Source organism: Asparagus officinalis, chromosome 1 (assembly GCF_001876935.1).
Source record: "Asparagus officinalis chromosome 1, Aspof.V1, whole genome shotgun sequence".
Taxonomy (NCBI): Eukaryota; Viridiplantae; Streptophyta; class Magnoliopsida; order Asparagales; family Asparagaceae; genus Asparagus; species Asparagus officinalis.
Genome location: NC_033794.1, coordinates 24,508,346 through 24,522,121, shown reverse-complemented (window position 1 = coordinate 24,522,121; position 13,776 = coordinate 24,508,346). Strand labels below are relative to the sequence as shown.

General features: G+C 36.8%; 1 protein-coding gene across 1 annotated transcript in view; it reads left to right on the top strand.

Moving 5' to 3' along the window:
* The window catches only part of LOC109832172 (tRNA-dihydrouridine(16/17) synthase [NAD(P)(+)]), a 9,960-nt gene extending 1,201 nt beyond the window's left edge, over positions 1-8,759 (top strand). The window contains exons 2-4 of the mRNA XM_020399609.1: positions 599-991; positions 1,080-1,186; positions 7,685-8,759. Coding sequence (XP_020255198.1) covers positions 599-991; positions 1,080-1,186; positions 7,685-8,450 — 1,266 coding nt within the window. The 3' untranslated portion in view covers positions 8,451-8,759. The remainder of the gene's footprint in view (positions 1-598; positions 992-1,079; positions 1,187-7,684) is intronic.

Sequence of the window (13,776 nt, the reverse complement as noted above, 5' to 3'; positions counted from 1 at the left end):
ACCGCTCGTAGGTAATGCATGCCAAACTATAAATAAAACATGCTAGGGGGAAACAAGAAAAGAAAATTTATAATTAATAATAATTATTATTATTAATTTAAGAAATTTATTTTGAGAGAAACTTTAAGGAATTTATGAAAAATAACATTTGACAATGATGACGACTATTACGATAATAATTATTATTATTACGGTTGACTAAATATTCCAATGCATGCAATGTGGTTATGATACGAGAACACGAGAGGTGCTGAAGCAGTAATATACGAGGGTGATGAACGCAGATTTTTTGTTTCCTCCGAAATTTACTCCTACGAGTTATGAGAATATTTCTTAGATTCTTAAGAGGGTGACTCACAGAACATGCAAGGCCAAAAGTTTGTGATTAATAAAATGATACCATCTTATTTATAGTGCGAATAATAATACAAGTGATAACGTATGGCCTTAACTATTACAATTGAGGTTTATGCTTATGGGTCAAAGCTCCTTATGAGGCCCAAATAAACAAACAGGCTTCTTAATGGATAAGTGCGACGACATGGCGAATGCCCGCGCATGAGATTTCGGGCCTTATTCCGCGTTCTCCGACGAAAAGGGAAAACTTTCCCCCTTCAAAACCCTAACTCCGCCCGCTACTCCTCCTCCGCGGCCGCCGTCGCANCCCAAAGAAGAAGATCCCGATGAGATCCTCTGCTCCTCTCTCAGCACCGCCTGCTCCCTCTCCACTCCCATCACTAACCCTAACCCTAGCCCTAATGGCTCTCTGAAATCATCACCTGATTCTTCTCACATCGAGAGAGCCTGGGCCCACTGGAAGAACCTCGGAGCTCCGAAGCTCGTGGTGGCGCCAATGGTGGACAACTCCGAGCTCCCCTTCAGGATGCTATGCAGGAAGTACGGAGCCCAGGCTGCGTACACGCCGATGCTCCATTCGAGGATCTTCTCTGAGAATGACAAGTATCGGTCCATGGAGTTCACTACTTGCAAGGTAAAGGAGCAAACTGCTTGTTGTTTTTTTTCCCTTTTTTGGTTGCAAATATTTTCTCATGGGTTTTTCTTTGTATGAATAATTGTAGGAGGATCGGCCGTTGTTTGTCCAGTTCTGTGCAAATGATCCAGACACTTTGTTGGAAGCGGCGAAAATTGTGGAGCCTTATTGTGATTATGTCGATATAAATCTGGGGTGAGTTTATTCTTCTTTGCTTATTTTGATGTTCGAATAAATCCTAAAGAGGAGTTTTATGTAATCTAGATAGTATAAAATTGTAATCACAAGTAATTATTTGGTAATTACTTCTGTGCTTGTAGTTTTCAGAAATAAAGTTGATTGGCAGTATAATCACAAACGATCTGTATGATTTTTGGGTCCTTTTTGTGTATCTAGGAATCAAGTTGTAAGGCTTGAAGAAAATATCACTAATCTAGTATGTCATATTTATGGATAGGAAGTAACTTGGAAACATATGAATTCATTTTAGAGCTCACTCATGTAGCTTGCATATATTAGATTTTGTAAATGATAAGAGCTGAGACCCCAAATACATTATGAAATATATGAAGCTCAAGTGTTTTGGTTGGATTTAGAGTTACTTTAAATGCTTGATGAAAGATTCATTTAAGAGTTTGAATGTGCAATTGGGACACTGGTTGTTAGCTTGGAGGGGAGCAATATCTGGGCAATATTTAAATTTTAACTTACCTGTAGGGGCATCATGACGGAAGGTTAAAATGAACTTTAATTAATGATTTAAATAGTAGGGAAAATTCGATGATATCATTGAAAAATTGAAATGGCCCAGACATTACTGATACAAAAAATTAGGATTAAGGCATTCTTTGGATTAGTATGTAACCACTATGTTAACCTAGTACTTCTATCATGAAGTCGTGCCCGTACCGGACACGTACTCGACATGTATCTATACCTAACTTCATGGACACTTCTTGGATATATACATACATTTATTCAGACATATACTCAAATATACGATATATGTTTTAATTTAGAACATTTGTCGCACAGTTCTTGGACATATATCCTACACCACATTATTTCTTGAAACTCTATAGACATTGGTTGAGTTTATTTTAGGCCACACCCAAGTTAAAAACTATCATTTCAAAGGGTCGTTTGGGTATCTAGTTAAAAAATGAGCAGTTTTCAACTTATAATAATCACCATAATAGAAGAAACTCAAAATGTGCTAGAAATTTTAATTCTAATGGCACTTGAACTAAACCAATAATGATATCATGTAAATTATCAATTTCAACATATATATGTAGTTGTGTACCCGTACCTTACAGTTTACAGATTTTCCATGTCTCGCACCTGTACCCGCACCTGTACCTCTACCCACATCCATACCCATTTGTACGCAACTTAGTATGTAAGTAATTGGATAAAGGATAGGTTGCACAAAACCTCCCAAAGCTTTAGGGCGTTTCTCACGAAACCCTCTGAACTTTGTTTATTTCACTGAACCCCAAACTTTTCCAATGTAACCCTCAAAATTCCAAAGCGTCTCAATAAACCCTAAGCTTTTAATTTTTCCAAACATCCCCCCTAAGGGCGTTATTGTACAACATCAAAATACCCAAATATCCTCAACAGTAAAGTCTCCTAAGATTATGTTTACTTGTAAAAACCACCTAACTTAAAAAATATTAATAGAAAAATAAAATCAAATCTCCAAAACTTTCCAATCAGTCAAAATATAAAATTAATGATATATAGGGTTTTATGTCACGGAGGGCCGGAGGGGTATTTTGGTCATTTTTTATCATGTGCTTTGCATAAGCGAAGGTTAAACCTAATGGTAAATGGTGTTAAGTTTGGGAATCCATGGGAAAAGTTTTTGGGGTTTAGTGGAATGAACAAAATTTCATGGGGTTTATTTTAAACTCCCATAGGTTTGGGAATTTTGTTTAGTTTACCCTTGGACAAAGGTGAAATGCAATGTCTTTAAAAGTAGATAATGTAACTTTGCATCAAAACAATCCATTATTTATTCTTGGATAATTTGCACTTTGATGTCATAAAGTTGTCACCTCTTGGAACTTTGATGTCTCAGTTTATTTTTGACACTTTGATGCCACAAACCTTCTTTGTAATTTACACTTTCTGGCTCAAGCTGCAAATCATTCTCTGTAAAGTTAAGGTTTAGGGGCACCAAAAAGTCAAAAGTAAACTTTGAGACATCAATCAAAGTTTTAAAAAGGTAACTTTATGGCACCAAAATGCAAATTGACCATTATTCGTCAACCACAACAATGAAAGTTTTGATGTGAATAGCACATGTTCTTATGCATTGCTAATTATGAAATTGGATATGTTGTGGTAAACTTCTTCCCAATCTTTTGAAAGCAAAACACGAGATCAAGGCGATGATGTTCGGTGTTGCATGAGGCGAGATTCGCCAAAAAAGGTGATTGCTGAGTGAACCAATGTGATAAATATTGAAAAAATTAATAAAAATTACAAATAATATGCAAATATCAATAATAGAAACAAGGCAAATCGATCCCAACCAAAATTTCAAAGCCACAAATCTAATAAGTCATAAGTCATCTAAATGAAGTTATAAGTAACAAATATTAAATAGTAATATTAACTAATAACTGCAAACTCTGAACTTTAAGATTCAAATTGTGGCATGTCATCATAATGATATAGGTAGTTAATTACATTACAACAAAAAATAGCAAAAATTTGATCAAGAAAAAAGAAACACAAAACTTCAACAACAAAAACAAACTTTACTTTATCGAATACCTTTCACACCTTAAAAATTTTGAAGTAGAGACAAACATCTTGCGCCTTGCATCAAAAGAGGGGAGTGCCTGAGGCGCAAAGGCGAGTTCCTGATGTGCCAAAAGAAGTTGTTTTTGTTTACTTTTGATAATTATTCCGCAAATGATGCGATTCTTAATTTATTAAAAAATAACTAAATTTAAAAGAAGCACTTCTTAAAAACAAGAAGTTTTTTCATATTAGATGTGCTCATATCCTTATCTTGATTGTACAAGATGATTTAAAAGAAGTTCATGATTGTATTTATATAATACGTGAAAGCGTCAATGATATAAAAGGCTTTCAAGAAGAAAGCAACAATTTTGGGAACGTGTGCCTCATGAATCTTGGAAAGAGTCTAAAGCAAGATGTTTCGACAAGATAGAAATCTACTTTTTTAATGTTTGAGAGTACTTTATATTATCGCCGTGCATTTATGCACATGCAATTGAGTTAATCAAATTACTCAAACCTCTATCCATCTCAAGAAGAATGGGTAAGGCCGAGAAGGTGAAGACTATAATCGGTTCAAAATGCAAGATGCAAGCAATAGCAAGTAAAACACTCTACTTGGTCCAATATTTTCAAACTTCTTGTGCATTTTAGTTGCTACTGATTTCACATATTCATCACTATCCTCCATTCGAAGTTTTAGAGTACATTGCACAACAAATACTTGAAGAAAATAGAGATTAGCCATTAGATAATTTGTATTGGAGAAAATGCAAGCAATGTGATAGAAAGTGGGCAAGAACCTCTTCACCTTCTCCGTCTTATCCCATTCTTCTTGAGATGGACAAAGGTTTGAGTAATTTGAATAACTCAGTTGCATGTGCATAAATAAACGACGATAATATAAAACACTCAAGCACTAAAAAAGTAGAATTCTATTTTGTTGGAACATCATGCCTTAAACTCTTATTCACTTCCAAAGATTCATGACACTTGTTCCCAAAAATTTCACATTCTTGTTGAGAGTCTTTTATATACTTGACGCTTTCACGAATTATATAAATACAACCATGAACTTGTTTTAAACCATCTTGTACAATCAAGATAAGGATATTAGCACATCTAATATGAGAAAACTCCCTCTTTTGAAGAAGTGCTTCTTTTAAATTGTTTTTTTTTTAATAAATCAAGAAACACATCTTTTGCGGAGGCATTATCAAGAGTTAGAGAAAACAACTTCTTTACAACTTTCCAATCAACTAACAACTTGCAGATCTTCTCACAAATGGTAACACCGGAATGAGGAGGGCGGCATATAAGAAAAGTTGAGGATCGGATTTTGTAATTTCCACTCATGATCAATATAGTGACTCCTGAGACAAATATATCCATCGGTGGCTAGGGATGTCCACAAATCATATGTCAAGTTAATGCTTTCCAGAAGTGACTCTAAAGCTTCTTTAAGCCTTATTTTTACTCTCTTGAATAGATTTTAAGAACATTGGCTTTAACCATATTTCTCGATATGTATTTTAGATCCTCATTAAAATATGAGAGAATTGCTCGAATACATTCATACTCAACAAATTTGAAAGGTAACTCGTGAGACTAATAACTCCCTAAACTTATCCGGATCAAAGTTAGATCTTGAAAAACTCATAATTATAATATTTTGCATTAAATAAATCCTCAATATCCTTTTTAGTTCCTTTCTTGCAATTTTTATTGTGTCTTTAACATGTTTTTTGTACCATTGTTCTCTTTGGCGGCATATTTTATTCCACACTTCTTGCAAATTGAAAATTGTTAAACCCTCGACTCCATTTCAACAAGGTTAAACTTTTCCCAAACTTTTGATGGGAATCTTCTTTTCTGCTTTTTATCTACTATTCCTTTGCTTTTTTTTAACAAATATAACTAGATATCTCTTCTAGTTCTTCACTTGATGAATCCACTTCTACATTGTCCTCTATAGGGATATCGATAGCATTAGACTCCATTAACTGTGAAAAAATTACAATACTACATAGGATTCATCCCCAGAATGAGTTACAAAACTACATAACCATTAGGCTTGAGCATGAGACACACTTTTTCATCCACGTATTGATAAATAAGCCAAGCTTAATTATCATCCCCAAAATGAAAACACAAGAGAACATCAGTGTTGAATTGAAAGTAATAGTGAATAGATGCTCAAAAGCACATAATATTACCTACCGAAGCTTAATAATGGACAGTAGGTCAGTAAGCAAAAGATCACAACGTCCAGTAATTCTCCTAAACAACAACAACAAATTGAATTCGTGTCTCAATTGCTAGATTACTTCTTCTAGCATAATTTAAAAAGAGAAATTAAGTTCCATCCATAAAAGCATAAAAAATTTTACTCACATTTTTGTGAACACTATTTGGACTACTTCTATTTTCGAAGTTTATAGTTATATAATCTGAATTAATCTGCAATAAATGTTGTGTACTGCACTTAACATGCTAAAAACTATGAAATAGTATCAGAATAATGGAAGGTTGCCATTTTTGAAAATAAAAAATTACCCATCAATCAAAGCCCTAAAAAGATTTGAGCTTAAACAGAAATATTAAGCAATCATGAGAATTCAATAAAATTTTATCCAGAGAATTGAAGGTTAAAAAGAAAATTAGAGAAAAAGAAAGGAGAGGTAGAGAACAGGAGAAGGAGAGGTCAAAAAGAGAACTTACAGCAAAGGATGAAAGCTCTTGCCGCGCCGCTCGTCTCTGCCTCTCTCCGCCGCTGTGTCGAGCTCCTTCGAAGATTGAAGATGAAAGTCTAGGGTTTTTCTTTTTCTCAGAGAGCTCCTCAATGAATATATCGCTTTTCCCCAATCAGTGCGCTCAAACTCGTTTGGAACTAACTGGGTATTAAATGGGGTATGCAGGTCAGTCCGGGTCAACCTGAACTGACCCATCTAATAAACGAGTCAGTTAAGGTTGACCAGCTTATGACCCGACCCATATAACTTGACCCATAGCCATTATAAATGGGTCAGGTTGGGTCAGATTGACACATTGGTTCATAATTTGCCACTCCTAATTGTTATATGCCATGTCATTATATGCAAACATCAAATTGATGTTATCAAAATTGGCATACAAGAGCATTTGAGCACCTGTTAGTTAAATGTCAAAATGACTTATGCTCGAGCAGATTGCCACTGTTCAGTAGGCTGGTCCTATGAACATATATTGGTATTTCCATTCCATTTATTATGATGTTGTAGAAGTTCTCTGCGCCACACACATGCAATCACCTTTTCCATGCATGTCTTGTCCATATCTTTTTTTTATGATTTATTATCTCCATATGTCTGCGTTCCTGACCTCGTCATGTGTCCATGTCGTCAATATGAACCTTGTTCTATAAATGATGCTAATTGTTGATAATGGATCTTAACATGATGTACATGTTTATTTATGATGTAATATATTTTAAATTAGTTATACGATTTTACTATTTTCTACTTAAGCATCTTTTCACATTGCTTAAAAGGAATTGAGATTGTGTATAAACCTTTTGTTTTAAATGAGCTTGTTGACAAAATTTACTTCTCTGCTGTTCACCATGTGCCTGCAATGGCAGCACACTCTCCCCCACTTTGCCATGTAGGGTATGCTCAGTTTCCAAAACCCACCATTAAATTTGTCTCCTTGTAATGTGACCTCAAATTGAACTGAGTTTATTTGTCAATTACTTCAGTATCTGTATGAACACATGTTTTATGTTTCGACAACATTATATTTGTGCAATTATTTTAATGGTTTTGGCACTAAAAGGGGAATCAGACCACTTGTTCACGAGCTTCTAGATATATATTTGTGCTACATATTTTGAAGCTGGAATTTTAGTTTCCTTTTCTCCCAAAGTCCTAATATACTTTCTCCTTCATAATCATAAAGATGTCCACAGCGGATTGCTCGACGAGGATACTATGGTGCTTTTCTCATGGAAAACCTTCCTCTCATAAGGTCACTAGTCGAGAAGCTGGTGGCTAATCTCCAAGTTCCAGTTTCATGCAAGATCCGCATTTTCCCAAATCCGCAAGACACAATCTCATATGCGAAGATGCTTGAGGAAGCTGGCTGCTCTCTTGTAGCTGTCCATGGTCGCACGAGGGATGAAAAGGACGGGAAGAAATTCCGAGCTGATTGGAATGTCATCAGATCAGTAAAGAACGCTCTCCGGATTCCTGTTCTTGCTAATGGAAACATACGGCACATGGAAGATGTCAAAGAGTGCTTGGATCAAACTGGCACTGATGGTGTGCTTTCAGCCGAGACTCTTCTTGAGAATCCTGCACTCTTTGCAGGATTTAGGACAGCAGAGTGGAGAGAGAGTATTGGGGATGACCAAAGTAGTGATGTTGTGAATGGTGAGGGATTATTAAACCAGGCAGATCTTGTGGAAGAGTATCTGAAGCTGTGCGAGCAATATCCAGTACCATGGAGAATGATCAGATCTCATGTGCACAAGATGTTGGGGAATTGGTTTAAGCTCCATCCTGAAGTGAGAGAGGAGCTGAATCGCCAATCAAAGCTCACCTTCGAGTGGTTGCACGAGATGTTGGGCAAGCTTCGGAGTCTTGGGGGTGGTGTTCCACTTTACCCTGGTCCAACTAATACTAATAAATGTGCACAAAATGGATTTAGTACTTGCAGTTCATGATGCAGATAAGATACCTCAAGATTAAGATCAAACCATTGGCTTCCATTCTTATGAATTATAGCAGCTACCGAAGTGCTTCATTTTTGTACCTGATATTTGGGGCGCGGAGGTAGAAAGAATTCTTACCATTGCACTAAGGTGATTTATTTGAATGTTAGCTACATTTTTGTCAGACATTTATTTAACATAAATATATGTATTATTGTAACATCAAATTTGTTATCTATTCATTGCAGTAAAAACTGAATGTAAGTGACGGTTGGTGTGGATGGTGCCTTTTATGCATTTGGTCGAGTACTCTGAGTTGTATTATTGTGTTTTTCAATCATGTTCTTCTTCAGCGGAAAATGAGCATCCCAGTACTTCCCAGTTTTCGTTTGTTTTGATCCAGCTTGTATATTGCTTTATGCTGTCAGTTCCCTTTATTTTGCTTTTCTCTAGGAGTTGTGCTACAGGACCCCAAATCATGGGACCCAAGGGGGGACAGGTGAGGTGTCAACCCCTGGTTGCATGATCTATAGTTCATGAACAGTAGATCATGTACCCAGGGGTTGACACCTCACCTGTCGCCTCTTGGGTCCCATGATTTGGGGTCCCCAAGGAATTTTTCTTTCTCTAGTTATACAAGACTTGTTCGGCTGTAGACCTTGTCGTTGCCTTGTAAATAATTAAAAGTGAGTAAATTATCTTCAGATCACAAATGAGAAGTGAAGGGTCCTTAGAATGTAACATGTGTCTTCATAAATCATATTAGTCCATAATCACCAGCTCCTATTTCCCTAGTTAATATATTGAAAAATAACAGACTCACGAAACAGTTAGGCTCTGTTCAAGCAAGCGAAAAAAAAACTAAGTAACAGATTTTAGCAAATGGGTGTAACATAGTCTTCATATACCAACATTTATTGGCAGTACTATCTTCACCATTAAGCTATACATATTCTCAGAAACAGTGTTATTACTGCCTTCCTTAATAGACCGCATCAAAGCGGACAAAATTGGTGACAAGGAGCTCAAAGAAGCTAGGAGAAGAGTAACGGAAGGCAGAAGGGCGGATGTCTGGATTCATGAGGGTGGATCTTCGTGAAAGCGAAACTGTCATGTGTGCGCCAGAAGGCGAAGTGTGAAAGAAGCTACTCGACGCAGCTCATTGTTCGATATCGTCACTAAATGGCGGATCCAGGATTTCTAAAAGTGGTGTCACTAGAGAATTAATTATAAACTGGTAAACTCATCACGGGGTTGATCCGGATGGTTGGCAGATTTCAATATAACTTCTATGGTCTCCGGTTCGATATCAGGCTGGGTTTTAAAAAAAATTAAAAAAAAAATCACAAACATTCCTGACGAGTTTTCACATTTTGGAAAAAGTATGTAACCTCATTGTTAGTAACACTGTCAAATATGGTCTTTTCATACTAGTTCCCCACAAGTTTTATATTTTAAAATTAGACCCCCAAGTCTTCATACTTTAAAACTATTCGCCCAATCATTAAGTATTTTGAAATTAGTTCCTCAATTCTTTATATTTTAAAATTAGTCCTCCAGTTAGCACTAGGTAGAAATATGGGGACTAGTTTCAAAACACTCGTAGGATTTGGAAGGACTAAATTCAATATATGAAGATTTAGGGGACTAATTTCTAAATACTTAAAAGATTTGGGAGGCTAATTTCAAAATATGAAGATTTGATGGATTAATTTCAAAATATGAGAGATTTAGGGGACAAATATTTAAAAACCCCATTACGAATACGTAGTTCTTTAGTGGGTGGGTGTGGCAGAGATGGATTTGATTTTGTGGACATGGATTAACGATTTATAAAGTGGGTCACCTAGAGGTTGTGTCTAAAATAAGGTGGATGTTATAATCAGTAATGAGAGGTGGGGTCCTAGTCCTTGACCCTACTTTGCATAATGTGTATCCCCCCTGTTCTCATTCATCCAAGGTGAACGAAGATGTACAGAGATATGAAACTACACCTCGTATGAGAAGGAATAAAGAGATGTTGGAAAAAGGGATGCAAGCCTAGAGGGAGAGAGGTGTGTAAATAGGATTGCTACAAATTTTCAGATAAACTCAGAATATGCAGCAGAAATAAAATATGAGAAAAACTAAAAGCAACAAACACAGGAACACACGAGTTTTTTTTATAATGGTTCGGATCAAAATCATACGTCTACTCTTTCTTCTCACGAAGAGTCTTCTTCACTATGATCAGAGTTCTCCTTATCACAATCCGATTAAATAGGCTTTACAAATAGGGCCCTGAAATCTACTCGAAATCAGTCAAAATAACCAACTCCTCGTAATAACTAGAAGAAACCAAACTCTAGCTAGCCACACTCAATTACCTGGCTTGAGCACGCCAACCCTCAATTACCCTGTTTTGAGTACGCTTAAAAACTTGCAAGTTTGAAATACAAAACCAACTCTAAAAACAATTAAAATGCAATTGAAAATATCTTACAGCCCTTTTAAAACAAATCATTCTTCAAACTTATGTTGATGATGATCCACGAAGAAGCAATGTTGAAGTTGAACGCAAAGGGCACTCCTTCTCGCTGAGACGATCTGCTGATGTTGAGCGCGACAAAAGAAATTGAATGAGGCTCAGGGAATCAACTTCTCAAACTCAAACTCTCTCAAACCCTAGAATTTGATCTCTCAATCTTATGCAAAATAGCCTCTCTTTCTTGTTCTTATTGTTGTTATTAATCTCCTCATCAGTCTCTCTTTAAATAGATCTTGATTAAATTGGAAAGAGGTTCTCTAATCAGAGTACCAATAGGAGATCAAATCTATCAACGAATGACTGAGATAGAATCCTAAAATCTGCCAAAACACGTCCGGACCATCGATGGTTAAACCCAACCATCGATTTTTCAAATTTGGTTTCTGGAATTTATAAATTGTTAACTATAGTCAATTGATGCTTGAAGCGACCATCGATGGTTGACTGTAGCCCATCGATGGTTTGATTTCTTATTTTTTGGAAAATGCAGATTGTTGACTGTAGTCCATTAATGACTTTTGCGACCATCGATAGTGCCTCAAGACCATTGATGGTTAATAGGCTGAAATCAACTCTCATGTTGATTTTTGCATCGTTTCGGGTCGCAACTTGTTCGTACCTATTTATTTTTGAAATAAATCATCTCACAAACTAATTAGTATCAAATGAGAGTTTGTTATTGATTAAACAAGAGATATTGCATGAATAACATTCTACCCGAACAAAGATCTAACAAGAGAAACATTGAATCGTATGTGTCGAAATGCGTCACTTGCCAACATGTGATGGTTGAGCGCCAAAGCATAGCCATATTATTACAGCCTTTACCTATAATGGAATAAAAATGAGAGCACATCACCATGAAGTTCATACAACAATAGTTATCGAGCTAGTATTCAAATGTAGCCTCTTGAAACTTTGTATGGCAAGAGTTGCAGATCGCCTCTATATGGTAGGATTATATTAGAGAGCAACAGTTTTCGATAACAAGCTTATACAACAATCAGATGAACATGTGAAGGTGATCCACGCACACCTCAAAGCAGTACACAATTGGCAATGTAGTTGGACAAATAGAAGAAGATTAATATTGGATTCAACATCGAGGACAATGTTTTTTTTTTTTTTGCATGCATTTTACTTACTCATGGAGTGATACATTTTAGAAGTCGAGGGAAGTTGAACCTGCGATATATTAAACCTTTTCATCATCATAAGACGTATCAGCAAGGTACGTAGCATATAAGTTGGCATTGCCACCCTCTTTGCATATATGGAGTGCACAACAGGTTTTACGTAACTTAGTTGAGATAGTATGAGCGAGATGAGAGACACATATTGGATAATTCAGAACTAATGATGGGAATAGATTTTTCGTATTTGCAGCATGCAAAAACCATCATCGACTAAAGGAATCATTGAACATCGAATAAGGTGATACCTATAGAGCTTGTTCAACGAAATCCACTCACCCAAGGAAGCCATTTAATTTGCACTTAACCAAAGTTTACAACATTTTTAACTTCACTAAGTGTCAATGTCTACTCTGCTAGCTGAAAAGCAGAGAAAAGGGGAGTCGGTTAACGACTTCGTGAAGAGATTCAGGAATCGGTTGTTGCATTACCGTAAACAGGTCTCTGAGAGCACATTGATTGAGATATGTCGCAACAACCTCTCGATCCACATTTTGTCCAAGCTTGGCGCGGTGGAACCTGTGAAGATCATCTCTGTAAGACAGTCGAATGCTACATAGATGACTTGGTTGTGAAGAGTCGCAGCAAGGACAATCATCTTCAAGACTTGAGAACGATGTTCGAACTAATGCGTTCCCATCAACTCAAAATTAATCCCACGATATCATTTTTGGGGATGTCGAGTGGTAAGTTTCTTGGATTTGTTTTCACAACGGAAGGGATTCATGTAGATCCCGATAAAGTGCGAGCTATCTAAGAATTGCAACCACCTAGAAATCTCAAAGAGTTGAGAGGACTACAAGGACGTCTGGCATACATCCGGAGGTTCATTGCAAATCTTTTGGATAAGTGTCAACCCTTATCAAAGCTGATGAAAAAGGGTATTTCTTTCATGTGGGACAATGCTTGCCAGAAAGCATTCGATGAGATCAAATCTTATCTCTCGAATCCACCAGTTTTGGCAGCCCCAATATCGAGAAAACCCTACTTGATCTATGTGCGATCGATGGAGCACTCTCTCGGTGCTCTCTTAGCACAAGACAACAACGATGGCCATGAGCAAGCCGTCTATTACCTGAGTAGAACCTTATAGGGAGCCGAACATCGGTATCCCATGGTTGAAAGGGAATATTTGGCCCTAGTGTTCGCAGTCCAGAAAATATGACATTATTTGGTCGGTTAATCCATACATGTCATCTCCCAAGTGAATCCAATCAGAGTCTTCATAACACAGCCCGGGTCGCTAAATTGACGCCTGGCAAGATGGGCACTTTTTCTATCTTATTACGATATACACCTTATGCCACAGAAGTTCGTCAAAGGGCAAGCTATCTGTGATCTCATAGCCAGTCATCCGTTAAAGGTGAAGACTGATTTATTCAAAGATATGTTGGATGAAACCCACGAGGTTAATATGACTTTGCAGGATGAAGTTTGGCAATTATTCTTTGATGATGCATCATGGGTAGGCCCAGAAGGGATAGTTTTTGAGGGAGTGGGGGTCATATTGATCTCTCCCCATAATCTCGTACTGCATCGAGCCTTATTTTTAATAGAGTCGTGCTCTAATAATGTGGCTGAGTACAATGTCTTGCTCATTGGACTTGATCTCGCCAAA